General features: G+C 36.7%; 3 protein-coding genes, 1 non-coding gene and 1 pseudogene across 4 annotated transcripts; 3 read left to right on the top strand and 2 right to left on the bottom strand.

The window, feature by feature from the left end:
* The first annotated feature begins 281 nt into the window (after window positions 1-281).
* Window positions 282-3,917, top strand: LOC143530856 (uncharacterized; annotated as a pseudogene).
* Window positions 3,918-4,009: 92 nt separating this feature from the next.
* On the top strand, window positions 4,010-4,095 carry TRNAM-CAU (transfer RNA methionine (anticodon CAU)). The gene is given in 2 exon segments: window positions 4,010-4,047; window positions 4,060-4,095. It is a non-coding gene; the product is annotated as a tRNA-Met (tRNA).
* Window positions 4,096-5,966: 1,871 nt separating this feature from the next.
* On the bottom strand, window positions 5,967-7,693 carry LOC143530878 (uncharacterized). The gene is made up of 5 exons (XM_077026299.1): window positions 7,549-7,693; window positions 7,347-7,446; window positions 7,162-7,276; window positions 6,280-7,080; window positions 5,967-6,204 (listed from the first exon to the last, which is right to left on the bottom strand). Exons 1-5 carry the CDS (start codon window positions 7,691-7,693, stop codon window positions 6,037-6,039), a joined length of 1,329 nt encoding a protein of 442 aa, XP_076882414.1. The 3' UTR covers window positions 5,967-6,036.
* Window positions 7,694-12,706: 5,013 nt separating this feature from the next.
* Window positions 12,707-14,606, bottom strand: LOC143530861 (protein yippee-like). Its single transcript, XM_077026289.1, has 5 exons — window positions 14,424-14,606; window positions 13,846-13,889; window positions 13,114-13,222; window positions 12,976-13,031; window positions 12,707-12,911 (listed from the first exon to the last, which is right to left on the bottom strand). The coding sequence occupies exons 1-5, from the start codon at window positions 14,517-14,519 to the stop codon at window positions 12,824-12,826; spliced, it is 393 nt and encodes a 130-aa protein (XP_076882404.1). The 5' UTR covers window positions 14,520-14,606; the 3' UTR covers window positions 12,707-12,823.
* Window positions 14,607-19,877: 5,271 nt separating this feature from the next.
* Window positions 19,878-22,694, top strand: LOC143530860 (uncharacterized). Its single transcript, XM_077026288.1, has 5 exons — window positions 19,878-19,961; window positions 20,089-20,237; window positions 20,336-20,384; window positions 21,328-21,470; window positions 22,065-22,694. Exons 1-5 carry the CDS (start codon window positions 19,913-19,915, stop codon window positions 22,149-22,151), a joined length of 477 nt encoding a protein of 158 aa, XP_076882403.1. The 5' UTR covers window positions 19,878-19,912; the 3' UTR covers window positions 22,152-22,694.
* The last annotated feature ends 28 nt before the right edge of the window (window positions 22,695-22,722 follow it).

Here is a 22,722-nt window from a genome sequence, read left to right on the forward strand (position 1 = left end):
CAAAAACAACCAGCTGTTAATTCTGAAGCTTTTGACACGCAAATAGGAGGAACTTTCTTGATATGACTAGTTGACATTAGTTAACAATGACGGAACCTGAACTTACGTCGAGAGGCCATCACCGAGTTCTCTTCTACACTAATTGTATCAAGTATTGACTCTTTTTTGTTTGACAAAATAATGCCATCATATATGGAATTCCTAGTTTATAGAACGTACAAAATACTCTTGGAAACAAGACCATGACTTGTGGAGATGAAACCATATGAAACTTCATTGCAATGGGTCCATTCTACACTTCACTCCCCATCAGGCATTTGTATTTAAAAAATCTAAGGAGTCTTAAAGCCTGGTGTCAAAAACAAGAAAGAAAGTTATTCATGGGCCATGGCTTACCTAATTTCTTTGTTCTTCCATGCAATAGCACTGTTGTTATATCCTGCAACACTTGCCAACAATCGTACCGATCGCCTTGCACTCCTAGCCATCAAGTCGAGCATCATTGATGACCCACAACGCGTTCTTGACTCATGGAACACCTCCCTTCAAATCTGCCAGTGGCAAGGTGTTACATGTGGTCGTCGGCATCCTAGAGTCACCAAACTGGACCTTGGATCTCGAGGCATTGTTGGTTCGTTGTCTCCACATGTTGGGAACTTGAGTTTTCTCAGAGTAATACAACTAGAGAATAACACCTTCAAAGGAGTAATCCCACCTCAAGTTGGTAGTTTATTTAGGTTGCAAATGCTAGTTCTCATGAACAATTTTTTTGAAGGTGAGGTTCCGGCCAGTTTATCAAACTGCACCAGACTTTATAACCTTAGGTTATCTCGCAATAAACTAGTTGGAAAGCTCCCACAACAGCTTAGTTCTCTCGTGAACCTCGTGAACATAACCTTTCATTATAATGATTTCACAGGAGGGATACCATCATTCTTGGCAAATCTCACTTCTCTTGAATTCATTTCGGCTGCCTACAATCATCTAGGTGGAAGCATTCCACATGCTTTAGGTGAACTACACAATTTGCAAGGAATAGGATTTTCTAATTGCGCGCTCTTCGGTATGATCCCTTCATCCCTGTACAACTTAACATCTTTAAAAGTTTTTAGCTTCACCGATAATCAAATCCGTGGAGATCTACCAAAAGATATAGGCTTTCAGCTACCAAATCTTGAGTCTTTTCAGATAGCAGGAAACAAGTTTACCGGAACCATTCCATTCTCATTTTCTAACTGTTCAAACATGGTAGAGCTAAACTTGGGGGAAAATAATTTCAATGGGAAAGTTAACATAGATTTCAGACACATGCCAAATATTCAGATTCTTGGGCTATTTCAAAATAGTTTAGGAAGTTCTCAGCCTAATGAGATGAACTTCATTGATTCCATGACCAATTGTAGCAAGCTTGAAAAGTTGCTTGTTCATGAGAACCAGTTAAGAGGATTTCTTCCTAGCTCTGTAGGCAATCTCTCATCTCAACTCACGGTTCTATCTTTCGCTGCAAACTTCATATATGGGAGCCTGCCTTCTGGAATCGGGAACCTTGTGGAGTTAGAGAGATTAATTATGCTGGAGAATCAGTTGACAGGCATGATTCCCGGTGAGCTTTGTAATCTACGAAACCTAAAATATTTATACCTATCGAACAACTACTTCACCGGGAACATTCCGAATTTTATAGGAAACATGTCGCTATTAGATAAATTGAGTTTGAGAGATAATAGATTAGAAGGACAACTACCTCCAGATCTTGGCAAATGCAAGAGTTTGACATCTTTGGATCTTTCTAAAAACAACCTTACCGGCCCAATACCTGTCGAGCTTTTTCAACTATCAACCCTGTCAATCGGTCTTAGTCTTGCTCAAAACCATTTAGTTGGATCAGTTCCCCAAGAGATAGGAAACCTTGAAAGCTTAACGATACTTGACCTGTCACAAAATGATCTGGTTGGAGCAATCCCGGATGCTATTGGAAGCTGCACAAGCCTTGAGTATCTATACCTGGATGCAAATTCCTTTCAAGGTACAATACCTCCGGCTATGAGTGCTTTAAGAGGTATCAGAATCCTATCCTTTTCTAGTAACAATATCTCCGGGCAAATTCCAAGATTCTTGGAGCAGCTAAACTTGTCTTCATTGAATTTATCATTCAACAATTTTTATGGGGAGGTACCTGTTCAAGGCATTTTTAAGAATGCAAGCGCAATTGAACTTGATGGTAACGGTAGGTTATGTGGAGGCATACCTGAACTTGGGCTACACAAGTGTGTAGTTTTAGCAAGATCAAAAAAAGGTTCACGTATGTCACGTGTTATTCTAGTTGTCATCGTGCTTTGCTCGTTTCTTGTCATGGCAATGGTTTTCTCTTTGCTTTTTTGTTTAAAAAGAAGAAGAAAGCAGGCACAACCAACAGGCGCTTCACTCATGCAAACATTTTCAAGGGTCTCTTATGGAAGCATACTCAAAGCTACCAATGGATTATCCGAGCAAAACATAATAGGGACGGGAACTTTCAGTGTTGTTTATAAGGGTATTCTTGAACCAGACGACGCAATGGTTGCCATCAAGGTTCTAAAGCTTGGAAACCAAGGAGCGTTGAGGAGTTTCTTGGCGGAGTGCGAAGCTTTGAAAAACATAAGGCATCGTAATCTTGTAAAAATCGTTACTTCCTGCTCGTCTGTTGATTTTCAAGGAAATGATTTCAAAGCTCTTATATACGAGTACATGCCAAATGGGAGTCTTGAAAGGTGGCTACATCCGAGTCCAGATCAAGGGAATGATATCGAAGAAGCTCCACAAAGATTAAGCCTTCACCAAAGAGTGGCAATCGCAACAGACGTGGCTCATGCCATTCACTACCTTCACCAAGACTCTGAAGTACCTATAATTCACTGTGATCTGAAGCCAAGCAACATCTTACTCGACAATGACATGGTTGCTCACATTAGCGATTTCGGGCTGGCTAAGTTTCTTCCATTGAAACCAGCCGAAAGCAGCTCGATTGGAATAAGAGGAACTATTGGGTATGCTGCCCCAGGTAACCAACCAGTTATTACAACTGGCTAGAAATTAATTAGTGAAGTGAACCCGTATTTGATTTTTCAAACTTGCCGATCACATACTTTTAATATTATAGTGTCGGTGACGGTAAGACTTGTAGCTAGTAAGTTAGATAATTACAAAAGTTAGTTAGTTGCATCGACTATTATAAGTACTTTTTTTTTCAAGTCTTGGGATTTGAACTAGGGACATCTTGGATATCTTACCAACTCTTCTATTAAAACTATTGATTATAGCCTATAGGTACTTAGCTATAATGTATTGTTACATTTGTAACATATGTATTCACATTTTCACAATTTTGTAAGCTTTCTATTTATTAGATTAAGGATTTTCGTCTATACAAAATTTACACATACAATGGGTTTGCAGAGTATGGTCTCGGAAGTGAGATGACAAAAGAAGGGGACATCTATAGTTTTGGGATCTTGTTGTTAGAGATGATAACAGGAAAGAGACCTATGGACCAAGTGTTTCAAGAAGGATTGAACCTCCATGGCTATATGAAGATGGCGATGCCTGAACGTTACATGGCTGTCATTGAACCGGCACTATTGCATTCACTAGAGGAAGAGATGGAAGCTGCAAATATCAACCGTGAAGCCGAAGTCGAAAGGTGGAAGAGATTAGAGGATGGCATGATTTCATTAGGAAGAATTGGATTGACATGCTCCATGGAATCTCCCAAAGAAAGGATGGATACAAGCAAGATCATTCATGAGTTGCGTCGCATTGATGGCATCCTAAACCGAGTTTTACCTAGATGATTTGCAATTTGCATTCTAAACTGAAACTATGTTTTACCTTGTTACAAAGGTTTTATAAAACCAACAAGACATTTGGGGTTGTTTGTTTAATTTTGTAAAGAACATATTAATGTTTGTTCTTATAAAACTATATTTAACCACTTGGATAGCTAAAATAATTCAAGGTGGATTAACATCAAGGGGTGGTGGCGCAGTTGGTTAGCGCGTAGGTCTCATAGCATTCTGAGTTATCCTGAGGTCGAGAGTTCGAGCCTCTCTCACCCCACTAACATTTTTGTTTATATTTGTTTCACCTTTTGGAGCAATTTTTGCTTGTAATTTTTGAGTTTCAGATGCATAAAACTTGGATTATAATGATTCAAACACAAGATTTATTGAAGGGAAAATTCCCAAAATAGCCCTTTTTAGAGAAAGGATTTCCAAAATAGCCCTTTTTTTCTCAAAATCTTTTACAATTTGGACTGGCCAGACGCTTTGGGAAAAGAGGGACCAGGCCAAATTTTGAAAGAAAGTCAGGTAGGAGACGAGATTTGAAAAAACAATGAAGGTAAAGTCCAAATTATATTGTAATCTAGTTCAAATTTTTTCAAATCTTTTTTATTCAAAAACCGTCTTGAGGACTGTTTTTATTATGTTTCCTACATTTCCCGTCCATATTTTCAAATTCTTGGAAAAAGAGATTTTGAAATCTCGTCTTGAGATACGAGATTCTACCGCCACCACCCACCACTACCATCCACCTCCACCACCATCATCTGCCACCACCATCCGTCACCACGCCCACCATCATCTGCCACCACCATCCGTCACCACGCCCACCATCATCTAAGATGAAGAAGGTGAAGATGAAAAAGATGATGTTGATGATGATGATGAAGATGATGTAGAAGACGGTGGTGGTGGAGGACGGTGGGTGGTGGTGACGGATGGTGGTGGCGGATGGTGGTGGCGAATGGTGGTAGCGGAGGTGGATGGTGGTGGTGGACAGTGGGTGGGTGGTGGGGATGGATGGTGGTGGTGGTGGGTGGCGGTGGGTGGCGGTAGTGGTGGTGGTAGAAGGCGAAAGGTGGGTGGAGGTGGTGGTGGTGGTGGTGGTAGAATCTTGTCTCTCAAGACGAGATTTCAAAATCTCTTTTTCCAAGAATTTGAAAATATGGACGGGAAAGGTAGGAAACATAATAAACATTCTCTCAAGACGGTTTTTGAATAAAAAAGATTTGAAAAAATTTGAACTTTTACTCCAAGAGTACAATATAATTTGGACTTTACCTTCATTATTTTTCCAAATCTCGTCTGCTACCTGACTTTCTTTCAAAATTTGGCCTGGTCCCTCTTTATTATTCTCTTTTCCCAAAGCGTCTGACCAGTCCAAATTGTAAAAGATTTTAAGGAAAAAAGGGCTATTTTGGGAATCCTCTCTCTAAAAAGGGCTACTTTGAGAATTTTCCCTTTATTGAAAGTATTTGAATCATACAACCATTATCACCAGCAAAGTTACAATAGCTTCCATACACCGAACGGAAGAAGGCATGGGTTTCTTAATGTCATATGTTGGTCTTTAAACCGCCCTCTTTTTGTTCCTTTCAATAAGTAATAGCAGCTACTTTTGTAAAGACCTGCTTCAGATTTGTTGGGTCGGGTATAATCCAAGAGGTAGGAGATATGAGTAGGGTCTCCCTCTATCTACGAGTGGGTCGAATATGAATATGAGTACCAGATGTATATTGTTAATCTCGTAAGCTGAAAGGCTCGTTACTCGTCACGCATTGGGTTCCCAACTTCCCAAGTATGTTGTGTTAAGGGTGTTATTGCGTTGTTAAAAGTTACTTGTTAGGTTCATTTCTTGAAAAATGCTCTTAAAATCACCTAAAAAGTCAATTTATAATATATTTTTGACTTTGATGTGCGTAAACAGGTTTGAGGATTGCGCAAAATATTCTATCCATTTTAATCATGTGAAAATTCAAAAGTAATCTCATACCCGAATATCAATCTTTCTCAATACCCGTCACAAAAGTTTCGGGTTTCAAATGGTTTGATTTTATTGTTCCATACTATTATGTGAGAAGTATTTGGTATATCATGATTCAATAAACTTGGACCAAAACAGATGAATAAACACTCAGTTACAAAGATTCACTCACAAATAAGCAATTCAGACAAAAATACTATGAACAAATAAACCATCAATCACCTTGCACTAATGCTAGTAGTCTATAATTTCAAAGCTTGCATTGCTGCTTGTCGCAACAGGGGAGTCCGAACCATTAATCATTCGACCTCGTGTGGGCCCGGATCTCATATTGTACATAGAAGACGCCGGAATCTTCGTCATCAAAGGCCGTAAATTACCGGGCAGTGTCTGCCTTATTTCCTGCTCACAAAAAAAACAATCAATTTCATGTCACACTTGGATTAAAAAATTTGAAATAAATGAAATGAAACATACCATATGCCTCATAGCCATATCTAATGATTTCTTTGAAAGTGATGTGCCAAAGCCTGATTTCGCTGATAACTTATTATGCGGTGAGTGTTTATCGTCTTGCTTCGGTGGGACCAGTTTTCGCATGTTTACAACCCGTTCAACCATTTTGGTCCCATACAGCGCTGGGCTCTCGTTATCATTAGCTTTAGCGTATGCACGGTTCAATGCAGGAACAGGTACCGAGCTTCCACTCTTGCGGGTCACACCGTTAGGGAGCCGGCCCCTTGAAGGTGAACATGACTGCCTTCTTACCCTTCCATTGAGCACTGGCTCGATGGATGAAGACCGGCTGCTCGGTGCACCCGCCCGACCCCTTGGTCTATCGGCTATTGAAGTTCTTAAATTAGGCGGTGTGTCAAGAGTATAACCCGGCATTTCTTGCGGTTTCCAAGGTCTCGGTCTTGGACTTGAAGATAGTTTTGTGACATTTGATGGTACGATTGGGCTTTGCGGTGGGGTCGGTCCACGTGGTGTGGGCTTGGTTGTGGTTAAAGCCGGTCTGCGTGAAGTAGGTGTTGAAGATCTTGGTTTAATGGTTGTGGTTGAAGTGGGGTTGGTTTTGGTAACCGGGTTTGATGTGGCTCGAGCTTGTGCAGCACCTAAAACTGGCTTACCATTTGGGGTCAAAGAACCTGAACCAGAACCTGAACCTGAACCTGTAGCCGATGGTCTACATGGCCCGGGCCTTGGCCCAGGAGACCGAGGTCGTGGTCGTGATGCTAAACTGTTCTTATTGTTAACCTCGGGTTGGGTACTTGATAACTACACCAAAAGTAACCAAATAAATAACAACGTAACATAACATAACACAAACTATCAAGGAACCAGAGTTATTGATATTACTTTAGATTTTAATGGACCGGGATGAAGTTTACGAGTTCCGTTCGGGTTCGTGATGGGCTTGTGTGATTCGACTTCGAGTGAAGGAAACAGTGGAGTTCCTGGGGGTGTAAAAAGCCTGCAAATATATGTATTCTTCCTCAAAATGTGATGATGCTAACATGATTACATATGATCACTAGATTTACCATTCATAATCATTCTTATCGTTTTCGGAGTTGAGAAACTCATCAGCGCCAGTTTTTCGAACTGCTGTTGCAGATGGCATACTGAATATGGGGAGATTTCCTGTATTACATACATATACATGTAAATCTGTTACTTGATAATTGATAAACAAAGAGTGTTTCTTTTCATATGACTCGTTGGACTCGACTAAGTGAAATATACCCGGTAATGAATCGAATTCAGCATCGGCGTTGTGAAGAAGAAGAAGAAGAAGACGATGAAGGCGTTCCTTTTCTCGTATCTTCATATCCAGAAACAACCCAAGCTCATCTTCTTTATTATCTATTAACACCCGAAAACTCCCCATCAATTGCCGTTGCTTCACCGGCCGCCGGAAACTCCGATTCATGGTCACAATCGATATAATTCAGAACAATCAAAATTCAACCAATCTACGCATTGGGTTTAATCAATCAATCAAAGGTTTGAAATTAGGCGAGAGAGAATTTCAGTGATGGCATCCAGCTGACACGGATGGAGGGAAAGTGCCTTACAGAGCAAGTATGGCTTGTAATTGGAGGATCGTGCTTTGGAAACTTGTACTTTGTGGATTAAAAGTTGTATCTTCAATTGATGAAGGCGTTTTATTTCATTTTACACTTTTCGAACCCTTTTTTTTTCTTTTTTAAGAAATAGTAATGCTTCGTTTGGGCCCGTTTTGGTCCCTAAAGTTTGTATCTATTTTCAAAAAAAATACCTGAGGTACATAAAATCGAATATTTTTCTCGAGAAACGATTTTAAGAGAATGAAAAAAGAAAGGTACTTCATTGGTTCTTACGGTTCTAACAAAATAATTGTGTTCTCTAAAAGACTTATTATTTTTACGCATAGCCTGCCCAAGGGAGCGGCGAGGTGGGCGAGTACTAGAGATGAGCAAATGCTACCGAACCAATATCATATTCGGTATTTTGGTACTCGCTTTTGAGTCTTTCAGGATCGATATCGGCAGTGACGGATTCAGGAATTTTTTTCAGGTGGTGCACTAGTTTTAAATGATTCAATTTCATGGAATTGGGTATAAAATTTTCGGGTCGGTTCGACGATTCGGGTCGGTTATTAATGCTTTACGAATGATGGTCGGTGAAAGTCGGTGGTCTGGTATTGATGTGTGTTGTGGTAAGAAGAGAGGAGAGAGCAGAGAGCGAAATCCTGACACCGTTTATAATTTAAACAGTGTATAATTTATTTGTTTTTTTTAGTATATAACATCAAATGTTTATACATAAAGTTAAGAAACTATAAATATAGTAACACTATTTTGTTTCTTAATACCTCAAAAATTTGTTTTAGACCACTAAGGGCAGTATCTGCCATGTCATCATCTTTCAAGTTCCAAAGCATGAAGAAGAGTTGGGACAATTACGAATTAGAGAAAAAAAAGTTCAATAAAACTGCTTTACGATGGAATCGAGCTCATGACCTTCAACTTAGAAAATCAACAACTTGCCAACTAGACCAACACTTCAATTGTTAAAAGGGTGGTTCCTTCCTAATTTATAAGGTGGTTCCTCTAGTGTCTTTTATAGATTCATACGATATTATTTCGAAACTCGGGTGGTTCCGGGGAACCACCCATGTCTTAGTTAGATCCGCCCCTGGATATCGGTACTTTGAGTTGATTTACTTTAGAATGCCGTATCGTAAGGTTTTCATGATCGATATCGGTATCTTGGGTTGATTTATATCTTGGGTTGATTTACTTTAGAATACAGTATCGTATCATACCGAGCACTTTTGGTATCTTTAGGCATTTTCGGAATTAGTACTTTCGGTACCGGTACCGAGCTCATCCCTTGCAATTACCCAAATCCAGCCTATTATGGGACACAAATTTTTATGAATTGCATATAAAATTTTTCTTTAAATAAAGACTATAATCAATTAGCATTTTATTTAGTTTAGGTCCATTTAAACAAACTTTTCAATTAAACCCATTTGGCCATTTATCGAAGTATCAAACTATACTCATTGCTCATTGAAGGCTTAATTTTATTAGTACTATTAGTCCATTTAAATCATTTTTTGCTATTGAGAAGTGAGAACGATATACTAGAGCGTATGAATTACAAAGAGTTGATCAAGAGTTAATTTGCTTCCAAAAGTACTAGAGGGTTTCATGACTTGTTTAAGTATTTAAATTAGATCATTTTGCTACAATACTTTTATTTAGTTTATTGCTACATAATATTTAAATTATTGTGAGTTACTGAGTTTATACCATAGTGGACAAGTTTTTTAGATCGTCTTGGGTCTCGAATTTTTCTTGGTATTTTCTTAAGCAGCCCTGCTTATATATTATCGGTTATGGTTTGTATACCATTAATAAAGTTTTAACTTCTATATGGATATAGTATTTTATGTTTTGTATTGTATTGTAATGATATATAGATTAGAATTAGTGATATAAAATTGTTTGAAAAGTGAGGCAATGGATAAAAGTTGAGATTAGGGATTGATTATGATACTTGAGATATGAATGTGTGATTGATGATAATAAGAGGGACCCAATGGTGCATATATGAAATGTATAGGGCCTATAGTGGAGTTCCTCTCACTTGGAAGCTACGTTATGACACCGAAAAGGCTTATATTCAACCTTTCGCTTTCACGTCTTCTATCTTTGTGGCATTTGGTATTTTATTCTATATATATACAGTTTTTAGAATTTTTTATTATATATCTAAAATCTAAAATTAATATACTTAGTGACGGACGAGAAAAAAATTCATAAGAACAGGAAGAGGGCTGTTGTCAAAATTTCTCAGCGGTCGGTCAGAATGTTAACGTGTATATACCTCCAAAAAAAACTTTCACAGATGCCGGCTGACCCCTACATCTTTGATATAGGTCCGCCTTTGAATATATTCATTTGCAAAATGTATCTTTTTATCTGGGATTAGGGAACCATATTGCAAGGCCTTCATCCGACGTCCCCGACTGTCATCAAGAGTTAACATGATAACATCATGAGAGTGACCACAACTCTCTAACTTTAGAAATCAACATCACGAGGCATTTATCCATCCATCATCTAAAAAGGAGTCTTAACCTTCTACTATGTGTTAATTATTTGTTGAGTTACTGCACGCCAAATTTTAAGGGTTGTTCACTAGCCGAGTCAGGGCAAGCTCAGGCTTGGCTTGTTTTGAAACATTACTATTCATGACATGTTGGACACGACTAAGTAGCTCTACAACTTTAGCCACTAGAAAATCAAATGAAAAGGTCACATGTGTTATTATCAAGACACAATTTCTCGTGTTTATTTACCCTAATATATAACATTTGGTGGTCAACGCATAAAAAGCTAAAATAGAAAACGGTAGAAGCCGACACAAAGGATACTGGTTAACGTTGGAAAAACTGAACCAAATATGTGGGGTTGTTGGGTGGTGGGTCGGTGGGTGCGGTTTAAGGCAAGATGGGGTGTTTTAGTTTGTTTCATACAAGCCAATCATTATAAATTTTAGATTGAAATAGTAAAGGTTAGAACAAACAAAACATACCAATCATTACAAATTATGAATTATAGATAGGCTGTTCAGATTTGGACTTCTGGAGTTTCGATATCGGAAAGTTTCGGAGAGTGAATTTCAATATATGAATTCAAAACTTCAAAAACTAATTCGGATATCTGAAATTATTTAAAATGCCTATCCGAATACAAAATTTCTGATATTTCTAGTTCAGAATTTCAGATAATTCGGTTTTGGATTCAATTGTTTTTACAGCACCCTACTTATAGCCGTATAGCACAAGTTATGTTCACGCACACCAGCTTGTTCTCTCTCTTTCGGACGACTCGATCTTTTTTGTGCCCAAAGCAAAGTGAAAAATATAAGGCCTTTTCCAAAGACACGTGCTATGAGACAAATTACTGTTAATTTTCAGTATGGTTTACTTTTACATTGGTTTGTTCATATATAGCATTTGTAGGTTCATTAAGATTGTTTTGAGCATTGTTTTTTGTGATCGTTACAAATTTTAAGAGTGACCTCTTTTGTGATTCAACAAAGTTTTCTGGTGTTCCTTCTACCTCCTTTTTGAACAATTTGTTTCGATTTCTATTTAACTTGAAAAAAATATTAAAAGGAATAATTGAGAACCAATAACAGTAATACGCAAAGTCCAAAGAGTAGAAGATGATAATGAGATAAGTAAGTTGAACTCTTGAATACCGAAGAATCGAAGATGAAATCTTGAATGATACCGAAGAATGAGTTAAGTCGAATCCTAACTGATATCGATTGTTAGATAAATCATTTGTCAGTAAAACTATTCCGAGACAAATGAGAAATCAGTTGTAACTTTGTGAGAGTAATCAATTGATTGAAGTTTACGTTCATATCAAGTCCTTTTGAATCATGATTATATAGTGAGAGATCAATTGGTTGTACCCTGTTCCAGAATCGAGAAGGTCCCTCGCCTCGTCGCTCCTTGCCAGTTACCCCTTTTACCGTAAGCATCATTCAGAAGTCACGTAAAATCCATCCCTAATCTATTTTCAAGATTAATGAAGCTATTGTAAACAGATATCTCGTACTTGTAATAACAAAATCTCTCTAGAGCGGTCAGATCAAATTGATATAGTCCACCACATTATAGTCATGTGTTCTTGCACTTTCAATTTGTCTTACTATTGTTATTATGGTGTTTATTGGTTCATAAGTAGGGGTGCAAACGAGTCGAGCTGCTCGCGAGCAGCTCGTTAAAAAGCTCGATCGAGCCCGAGCCCAAGCCTAAAAGTAAGCTCGTTTAATAAACGAGCCCGAGCCCAAGTTTCACTTATCGAACTCAAGCCTAAACGAGCCTGTCATTTATATAATTTAATTAAAATATATATTTAATAATTATTAATTAATATATATATTGCTATGAAAAAACTAAATAAAAATACATAAAATTATAATAGAAAAAACATATATAAATAATTATAATTATATGAAAAATAATTAATAAATAGTAAACTAGCCGAGCCGAGCTCGAGCTTTGAAAATAGAACTGGAAATGAGCCAAGCTCGAGCTCGATCTCTGTTTAAGTTAAACGAGCCGAGCTCGAGCTCGGGATCGGCTCGTTTGCACCCCTAGTTCATAAGTTCAATCAACAAACCAGATGTGACAATGGAAGGTGTTCTTCAATTAACCTATAAACTTTCAGGTCAAAAGACAGAATCTTGATATTCCTTTGAAAAGGTCAACCTGTGACCCAGATTATACAGAAACTACCATATGATAGTTGATAATGGTACATCAGATCATGTGACAGGAACTTCTTACAAGACGTTCGTAATTGATCGACATTCACTTAATGTTTGTTTGTTCCTCCATCTCGGTTTTATGAGATACATTTGCTTAATGGTAGTTTGAAGTAATAATAACATCCAGAGAAAAAGGCTGTAGAATATATACACATGTTAATCATCATTCATTCATTTATTAAACATCATCTTGATCACTTCCACCAATATGTGCTTCATGACTAACCCAATAATAATTGCTTCCATCCGGACCGTCAAGCTTAAACCTGCATAAAAACATCAACATTGTTTAAAACCTAACAAAATCTAATAATAACAGAAAAGACTAACCGTTCAAGAACTGATTTCCCCTCCTTGTACTTTTGGTTCTTATCATGTGCGGTTTCCTGAAATTCATAGATCAAATACAATTTACAAATGCATAACACGTGCTAATTTCAAACTTAACGTTCTTTTTTTTCCTCTTACATATGTCCATCCGACAATTGATCCACATTTGACACAGTAAATATCAGCAACCGTGTGCAGCCCGGTCATCATTAACCGATCTTCCTTTGCCCCAACCGTCACATTTACTCTGTAAAAGACGGTATAAAAACATAATTGCTTATATCAATGATTAATATTCTTATGGCTGGCTATCTAATAAAAACTACAATTTAAGAATCACAAACTCAGAACCATTATCAGAATACCCAAACACTGATTCTCTCAGCTTCATAGACCTCCAAACACGCTTAAAGTATGCAACTTTTTGCCATATCCAACGAAATTATATTGGATAATACATACAAAGCCGCATCAGCACATACTATAGTAGGAAGTAAAAAAAAACCAGTCTGGCCTGGTAAACCGGTTTCTGACCCAGGCCATTTCACCAAAAAATCGGTTTGGTCACGACCCAGCCCGTTAACTTGTATACCAGTTTTTAGTCTCACTCACAGAATCCAGTTTGTGGACACGAGCTGATTCAAGAAACATGCTAACTTGCTAAGAAAACCGACTTTGTTTTGCCCCAAACCTGTTTATAACCCAGACTGAATCGATTGGATAGGTTCAAACATTTTCCTCCTAAACTGGTTTATAACCCGAACCATTTTTTTTTTACAAACCAAATTATATAACCTGTTGACGAACCAGGCTCGGGTTATAACCTGAACTAGTTTTGTACACCTCTACATATAATTAAGGAAAACTTACACCTTACTGAAGAGATAAGCCTTTCCATGCTTGCACTGAAAAGCCTAAATAAATCGACACAAAAATAAATAAAAACGCATCAACAATTTCATAATCATTAAGAGTTCTTGAGTTACTACCATTATAGGTTAATCACACATATAATATGAAATATAACTGAAATTTCAAAATTAACCAGATTTCAATTTATTTATGTTATTCTTATTCTTTAAGTCTTGATTATCACTTTAACAAATTGAAATGATGAAATTTGCATTTCATAACAATTTAGAAAAAAAGCCCAATAATCTAAAAGGGTTACTGAAAAAATTAGGTCAAATCATAGCAACAGTTTTAATCAAACTTTGACTTAAATCAAGACCCAAATTCAAACACTTAAAACTAAATCAATTAAACCCAATTCATTAATCGGGTCAATCAACAACCCAGATCACAAAATGTAAGAAACCCAATAATCAGAATCAAAACTTTAACAATACAAGAAACCAAACGATCAGAAAATCAATCGATCGATCGATCAACAACGAACAACCAATCAGAACAATAATAAACAATTATATAACAAAGCATACGAAGACCTTTGAAACGATGTCGTCTGAAAGGGCCAGATGGGCTTTGCAGTGTCTGCAACTGTAGATTTTGCCCTCTAAGGTTACTTGAAACAATCGCCCCATCGATCGATTGATGATCGAAGAAAATAATAATCGGAAGATACCAAGAATTCCGTCCTCGGAGTTATTATTATACGATTTTGGCAGTTCAGACTCTTTTGGTGGGACCTACTTGATAATAATATTAATGTACAACTTGTGATGCGAGTGGTACGGGTTTGAAAATATGACGGGGACATATTCAGTACACTTGGGTATATTCTACGGGTGTTTGTTTGTTATTCGGTTTTAAACTGGTTAGGTTAAATTGAAAACCGAACTAAGTTGAAATTGTTTAGAACAAATCATGTTACATATTCGGTTTTGAAGAGGTAGGGTCGTACATCCACCTAAGAGGCATCAGAGGTCTCCGTGAAGCGGACTTACATAGTAATTATGCCAAGGGTTAATTTAGTGTTTCTTCAGGTTTCTAGTTCAAAAAATTTGACTGGTTTAGATCGAATAACAAGTAATTGGTTTTCGATTTTGTTGTTAGTTCTTTCCGGTTAGAGTTAGCTCGATCATATTATAACAAATAATGGAAAAGTGAGTTTAGAGAAGTAAAAAATATTTATTAGGTCAAAAGTGAAAACCAAATCAATCAACACCTCTAATATCTTCTCGCCGTTTGGGGGCGTTTGGTTCATATAAATTTTTTTTAAAGTGGAATGTATTTAAAAGAAAAGCCATAATGTGTTTGATTGGTAAACTTCCTAATGGAATTGGAATTTTCCTTCTCATAGCCATTCCCCTAGTATTGGCAACGGGTTGAGTCAGGTCATAAAAGGTTCGAGTCGAGACAAGTTTGGGTTGAATGGGTTTCGGGTCAAAGTAGGTGTTGGGTCAGGGAAGGTCTCGGGTGGGGCCCTGGGGTGGATTTCGCATCAGGATGCGTTGCGGGTCGGAACGGGTTTCAGGTCAGTAGGGGGTTCAAGTCAAAGTGGGTCGGGACACGAAACCCATCCCGGCCTGAAATGTGTCCCAACCCGAACCCGTCCTAAAAGTCGTCCCAACCTGAACCCTTCTGTAACCCATCTGGACCCGAATCCAACCCGACGTGGAACATGTCTTGAACCAGAACCCGTCCGACCCGAAACCCATCCCGACCGGCACTTGTTCAGCTCGAACCCATTCAACTGACCTCTTTCAACCAAACCAAATTGAACGTTCCAACACTTTTTTGTTAACTTTTCTTTTGAAAGTGAAGAGATTCTTGAATTCCCTCAACATGAGATTTTAATGGAATTAGTTTCAAATTCTGATTCATTCTCTATTCAAATGAACAAACTATGCAACGGGGGTTTAAAGTCCAATTCCTTAAAATTCCTACGAATTTTGTAAAGCGGGTGCACCCTTACTTCTGTTCCTTGCAAAACTGTATTTGTATGTCATTTTGATTTATATAAAGTTTTGCTCAATTTTGATATAATCATCTCATGCATGTATCTATGTCCAATGTCCAACCCTTTTTTCAAAGATTTACAAATAACAGTTGGAAGAATAATTTCCATAGAAAAAAAGATTACCTAAGAATCATTCAAACAAACGAATATGTAATAAGATATTTTCAAATGAAATCTTAATTTTGGTGACATGACCCGATTTGACTAAAACCTATAAAAACTTGTAAATTAAGTTGGTAAACATTGTAAGGTTGAATACGATGACACATGATCATAAAATCGTCATTGATTCCTTCACGAGGGTGCTTTGAATCTTTGATAGTCAACTAATCACACCTCGTCGTCATGTGAATAGTGCTTAGGACTTAAATCCTTTTAATACGAACTTGTTAGCTAAAACTATATTAAAGAGTTTTTCATTAGTTTTAATAATAAAAAAATTCTTATGAAATTCGACCAAAAAGAAATATATGAAATTCTCATATAGCATGATAGTGCTGGGTCGGATATAAGCCATTAAAGAGTTATTTTCGTTATTTTTTTATTTGGAGAAACAAAAAGATGTGTTGGTCTCATCACTCATGAGTCATGGATGCTATGAACGGATTAATACTTAATAATGAGTTTAGGTGGAAATGGAGGTGGAAGTGAAAGCCCAGCCCATTTCGGCCCAACTACAACTTGAACTTGCGAATTGTGAAAAACTAGTTTTTCAACCCGACGCATTGTGCCGGGTAGAGGTGTACAAAAAAACCGGTTTGGGACCGGTTTTAGACAAACTGAATCGAACCGGTTTGGGTTTGAAACCGGTTTTACCCAAACCGGTTCCCAAACCGCCAGTTTCAGGACTGGTTCCCCTTAAAATCTACCAAACCGGTTTTTAAAAACCGAACCTGTTTGAGAAAAACCGGTTTAAAACCGGCTAAAACCGGGTAAAACCGATTTATAAACCCAACTGAACCGACGTGACCAGGTCGGCCTATCTTGTGTCTAAACCGGTTTATAAACCGAAACGGTTTGAGTCAAACCGGTTTTGACCAGCCGTTGACCAAACTGGTTCGGTTTGAGTTTAAAACCGGTTTTGTACACCTCTAGTGCCGGGCAGCTGGCAAAACCCCATCACTGAAATCCGGGCGTTGGTAAACCCGGGCATTACGACGATGAGTTGACACGAATTCGGTCAATACCAACTTAAGGTACCAGAATTAAAACAAAAGGGCCGGTAAAACTCGGGCGTTGCAATGGTGAGTCGGTAAAACCTGAGCATTGTTGGTCTCGGGATTTGTGACAGTAAAACAAATTTAAGTTATTTAAATTACGCTCGTTACGATACCAAAACAAAAAAAAAAAAAAAAAAAAACTTTGTCCAATGTTGGACCGCTAATTGGACCAATAAGATGCTAGCGGCACCAAACTTTCTATATATATATATATATATATATATATATATATATATATATATATATATATATATATTAGATATTAGATAATAGATAATTACCCTCGGCTGTGGTATTGTCTACAGCACCGGATAAATATTTGTGGGAAGATTCGGATGGAATGAGGGTGGATTTCTTGATGAGATCTCTTTGGTGGGAACTTGATAAAAATTTGGATTTTGGATCAACATGTGCAGATTTTACTTTTCGGTTAAAATGAGTTTCCATCAAGATTAACTATTTTATTTGAAGGGATCGCATGGTAACTAAATTGGGCCTTATCAACATTGCAAGGTGATTAAAAAAATCCGGTTGTTAATATTTGAATGTGTTATCAAGGCGGGCTGATTTTAATTGGTGGAAGAAATTTTGGACTTTGCAAGAAAAATTATTAAGTGTAAAGAGACATGTTATGTTGTTCAAGCTATCTTAGCGGTTACTTGTTGGATAATTTGGTTATTTAGAAATGACATCATTTTTAAGGACATCCCTTTTCATGTTTTTCAAAATGGTGAATGACATCAAGGTGGTCTCATTCTTATGGGTGAAGCAAAGAAGCATGAGAACAAACCTAAAGTCGGAGAAATGATGCCGGATTAATGTCGTTAACTTTTCCGCTACAAATGGTTATATGTATGAGTTGTAACTTGTATGCCTTTTTTTTAAATAAAGATCTTTGATTCAAACTTCAAACAATATAAACTCATAAACAAAATGTATGTAGCCGGTTAACCAAATAACCAAATATAGGGAACGCCTAGTATAGCTTGTAGCCGGGTACCGATTATGACAGGATTGACTTATTAATTTGTTAAACCTAGGAATGACAATGAAACGAGTTAAAGAAGTGAGAGTCATCCCATACCCAAAGCTTAAATAACCAATAAACTTATCATAATAAAGTGAGTGTTATCCCTCGACATCACTATGTTCTAAGATTGCCCAAGAGGTCATGGCATTTTCTGGCCAAAAGTTATGGACATCACCAGGGGTGGCCGTGTGACAGTGAAAACAAGTTAAGGTTTTAGGCCAACACTTAATTAAGCCCTTCAAGTCCAAAAAAAACTTTATATATAGATATATTATAATGAGTAAAGTAAACTCAAAGTAATGTATTGGTGTGATGGTAGGCTTGGTTGTTACTAAAATATAATTTATGAGTTCAAAACTTGTAATAAGCAAGTTTTTTTTCTTAACAATTGTGATGAAAAGGCCACAAAATCGTATTTCGATTTAGGCCTCTATATTCGTTGAGCCGGCCCTGGACATCACCACATTTCTTCCCTCGCAACCTCACTCAAGGTTCGTTCATTATCCTCCAATAACTGGTCCGTGGGTTAACAACATTTTGTATATGCCTAGCAAAACAAATCCAATCACTAAATTTTGAGCCATGATGTTTATAATGAGTAATGACGCTTGGAGTTATGAGAAAATTCTTAATGGGCTTATAATGAAGTAAACGAAAGAAAATCCTAGATGTGTTACAATGGGCATGACTAGTTATAGTGTGTTAAAATAAGCGCTCTTAAAGAAACTTTTCTTCGTATTGTTTTCATTTTTTTTTTCTAATACACTTTCTTTACATAAGAAACGTCTTCTTCACACTATGCAAGTCTCTAACTCTACCTCAAACTGTACTAGTTAGAAATCTTTTCTTGTTCAAAATAACCATTTTATAATTTGGCGTGTTTTCTGATCCGCACCCGTTCTAACCAGAAACAAAATAGCATTTTTTAATCTAGCCTGCTCTAACACGCACCCATCTGACATGGCTCATGCATGCACCCTTTCTGACCCGGAAGCCGCCCAACATGACTGAAATGTTTCCCCATCAATTTTTGTATGGAAAAAATTATAAACAACTATCATAAATGAAGGTAGCAAAGTGTAAATAAAGAATAAGTCGAGTTTTGTAAACAACACGCTTCAAGTTCAAGAGCAGTGCTTTAAAAACCAGTTTTTATTTCATACTAGATTGAGCTAAAAAATAGTACAACCGATTTAACCGGGGTCAAATAGTTTACGTTTTAATTTGTTGCCCGTTTGTCTGTCACTTTATTGTAATCGTTTTGGTTTTTATGAGAAATAGCAAGATTATTAAAAAAAATAAAAATAAATAAAAACAAAAGTTTTAATTTCATATCAATGCAAATTTAATTTTTAAAATAACCTAAAAATACATGATTCTATAACAAATAATCATCCAAAAGTTAATCTATAATTTAAGACAAAGTTTTTTTTTCTTTTTAAATAAAAGTGTGCAATAGGTTCGTGACATCGGAGTATTGTACGCATCAAGTTCACGAACAACATTCTTAATTGTTGTTTCAGTTTTAATCGTTAGGTTGAAAATAATTTTAAAAAAATAAGCTGTAAAATATAAAAAACTTTTGGGCTTAAAACCAGTATTTTAGAAAAATCCGATAGGAACATATTCAAGCAAACCGTCCAAAAAATACAAGACTCACGAAACCCATTATTAAACATTTTTCAAGACCTCTCTCGAAACAAACCCCCCAAAAGTATTCGCCTACAAAAGCATCGCCTGAACCAACGACGGAACCACCGTGACATGGCGGAGAAACTGGGACCGGAAAAGCGACACACCTTTTACCATGGAAGTACGTCACTAATTTCAACCTTTTCCATTTGATCGATTCGCAGGCAATTAGTAATATTTGCTAGGGTTTCATAGCACATAACACTAATCACGTTTTATTAGTTGAAATGAGTTGTTTTTGTTGTTAGGTCAGAAGGTTTTCGAATGGGATCAAACCCTAGATGAGGTCAATATGTACATCAATTTGCCTAATGGAGTACCTACTAAATTGTTTTACTGCAAGATTCAATCAAAACATATTGAAGTTGGAATCAAAGGCAATCCACCGTATATGAATGTCTGTAACTGCTAATAATTTAAGTACCTGCAAATGATAGTTTGATTGATTGTAATTTGTATTGCTTATTAATTGCGAGTTTCATGTGTGTTTTGCAGCATGATTTGTCTTCACCTGTAAAGACAGATTCTTCGTTTTGGACTATAGGTACACCGTTTTCGTTTCATTTATTGACATTTTGACATTAGGGTGTTCAGTATGCGAATTGGACTCGAAAAACTCAAAATTCAATTATGCTCGTATTCGATTTAGTAATCAAAGTTTAAATCAAATACGGTTTTATGATTTAAAATGAAAACAGGCTATGCGGTTAACGCGGTAAAAAAACGGATATTGGTCAAGGATTGATATTTGAGATATAGGTTATCGCGGTGGGATATCGGTAATTTTAATATGACAATTTAAGACTACCAATTCAGTATACTCTCCTATCATTAACAAATTAACCTTTTGCAACTTGGAAAACACTAACAATTGTAGCAAGTAGGAACTGATTAAGGCTTAAAACGCTAATATTAAACACTAACAACTGGCAATTAAGACTTAAAACACTAATAGCAGAAATAAGAAGAAAGACAAATGGAAGAACTAAGATGAAAGGTACTGATATCCGGAAAATCAGTGATGTGTCAATATCGCCGATACTCTGGCCAATATTTTAACGGATATTCACATGGGGACCGATAACCGATATAGCACCGATACCGACTGCATAGAAAACAGGTTTCTAGTGAATAGTGATGTTAATCATATTTGGGCTACTGGCTCGATATCCAACCCAAGCCCAAAGTCCAAGTACTTTTTTGGGCGAATTCGGATTGAATCAACAAAATCTAATTCGAATTTGATTCCAGGTTCAAAAAAGCAAAATTTGAATAATTTGATTTGATTAATATTTCGAAATTTGATTCGTTAACACTCCTATTTTGACCTGTAAATCAAACTTATGAAGAAATATTATGCAATAAACATGAATTGTATTGCCTTTTCTGCTACAACTCCAATTACAGTTTTTTTATATTATGCAAACTCATCAATACTGTTTCTTTAAAAGTAGCTGCATAAACTGATGATATTGTTATATTTACAGAGGATGATATATTGCACATTACTCTGCAAAAAAGGGATAAAGGTCAAACATGGTCATCTCCAATTGAAGGTCAAGGTCAACTCGACCCATATGCTGCTGATCTTGAACAGAAACGTCTCATGCTTCAGAGGTTTCAGGAGGAGGTAAAACATTTTTAAGTGCATTCAATATATTAGCATGTTCTGTATTTATAGTTCAGTTTTTACTCCAAATAGCATGATAAACAAAGTAACAAACACGTGTGATATTAGTTAAGTATTTATAAGATATATGATAGGGATCCGTTGAGTGTATCAAGCTCCAAGAATAATCGGATTGGAGAGGAATTTGAACAAAGAAACTTTGCAAATTGCAACCATCTCTGCTTCTTTCATTTATAAAACACAAAGCCTTTTAAAGGCAATCAGAATAAGAAGTTACTGAAGGAAATAAACATTCATCTAATGTGTCAACCACCCACTAATCTACTAACTTGACATCCACTAACAATTAAGTAAATAATTAAAACAAGAATAACTAAAATCCAACACGCAGTAAACAAACAAGAGATAGGAAACGAAGAAAACAGTAAAGAACATGTGATGCATGGGCTACGCGGGTGGTTAAGCCGGGCTGATAGGTCTCCAATATGGGTCCTATCAAGATACAAGGATCTTTACTAAACCATAGTTTATACATATCATGATATCATTAACACACAATGTACTAACTTTCTTCTTTCTGCTACAACTTCACAGAATCCCGGCTTCGACTTTTCTCAGGCCCAGTTTTCAGGGAACTGTCCGGATCCAAGAACATTCATGGGCGGCATCAGATCTGATTAGCAAATGTTGAAATGTACATTAATTCTCTCAAACCTTGAATCTTGAACTTAAATCATATTGTGTTTGTAAAAGCATGCTTACAAATGCTTTCGGTACCTGTATAATAACCTAATTAGGGAACACTCTTAAAAAAGTGGCATAAGTTGGTTATATGCCACTCTGGTTCCTTATCATGTTTCCAAACACACCTACCTAAATCCTGCATGCTGATGTGTTTTATTTGTTTGATTATTTGAACCTAATTATGGCAGTTAGATAAGTGTGTCTCATAATCACACTTGGAACAGCAACTTTATCTTATCTAATCATACATCAACTGTCTTTATATGTTTCTTAATCAACAACTTTCGGTTGGATTACAGATAGACGTTACGCGATAAAGCTTTCATCTTTACATAATAGGATCATTATCCATTAATGAAATCCAGCAAGATTTTAACTTTATATATGCAAATATCTGGCTCAACTTTGTTGACCATACTTTTATATGATGAGTTTATTGGTGTTACTTTTGTCTTTGTGATGTAAGATATTGTTTTGAATAGTTTTTAAGAATATCCGTCCAGCTAAA

This window comes from Bidens hawaiensis, unplaced genomic scaffold (assembly GCF_021521415.1).
Source record: "Bidens hawaiensis isolate Kalapana, Puna unplaced genomic scaffold, B.hawaiensis_p1.1 tig00009039_1, whole genome shotgun sequence".
Classification (NCBI taxonomy): Eukaryota; Viridiplantae; Streptophyta; class Magnoliopsida; order Asterales; family Asteraceae; genus Bidens; species Bidens hawaiensis.

Bases quoted from the DNA above. Each gene is read 5' to 3' on its own strand.
- LOC143530878 (XM_077026299.1), bottom strand. From the start codon at position 7,693: ATGGGGAGTTTTCGGGTGTTAATAGATAATAAAGAAGATGAGCTTGGG. The intron at 7,447-7,548 runs GTATATTTCACT...TATGTAATACAG, and splicing joins TGAATTCGATTCATTACCGG to GAAATCTCCCCATATTCAGT. The intron at 6,205-6,279 runs GTATGTTTCATT...TTTTGTGAGCAG, and splicing joins ATATGGCTATGAGGCATATG to GAAATAAGGCAGACACTGCC.
- LOC143530861 (XM_077026289.1), bottom strand. From the start codon at position 14,519: ATGGGGCGATTGTTTCAAGTAACCTTAGAGGGCAAAATCTACAGTTGC. The intron at 13,890-14,423 runs GTCTTCGTATGC...CGATTTATTTAG, and splicing joins CAGACGACATCGTTTCAAAG to GCTTTTCAGTGCAAGCATGG. The intron at 13,223-13,845 runs GTAAGTTTTCCT...CGTCTTTTACAG, and splicing joins GCTTATCTCTTCAGTAAGGT to AGTAAATGTGACGGTTGGGG.
- LOC143530860 (XM_077026288.1), top strand. From the start codon at position 19,913: ATGGCGGAGAAACTGGGACCGGAAAAGCGACACACCTTTTACCATGGA. The intron at 19,962-20,088 runs GTACGTCACTAA...TTTTGTTGTTAG, and splicing joins ACACACCTTTTACCATGGAA to GTCAGAAGGTTTTCGAATGG. The intron at 20,238-20,335 runs GTCTGTAACTGC...TGTGTTTTGCAG, and splicing joins GCAATCCACCGTATATGAAT to CATGATTTGTCTTCACCTGT.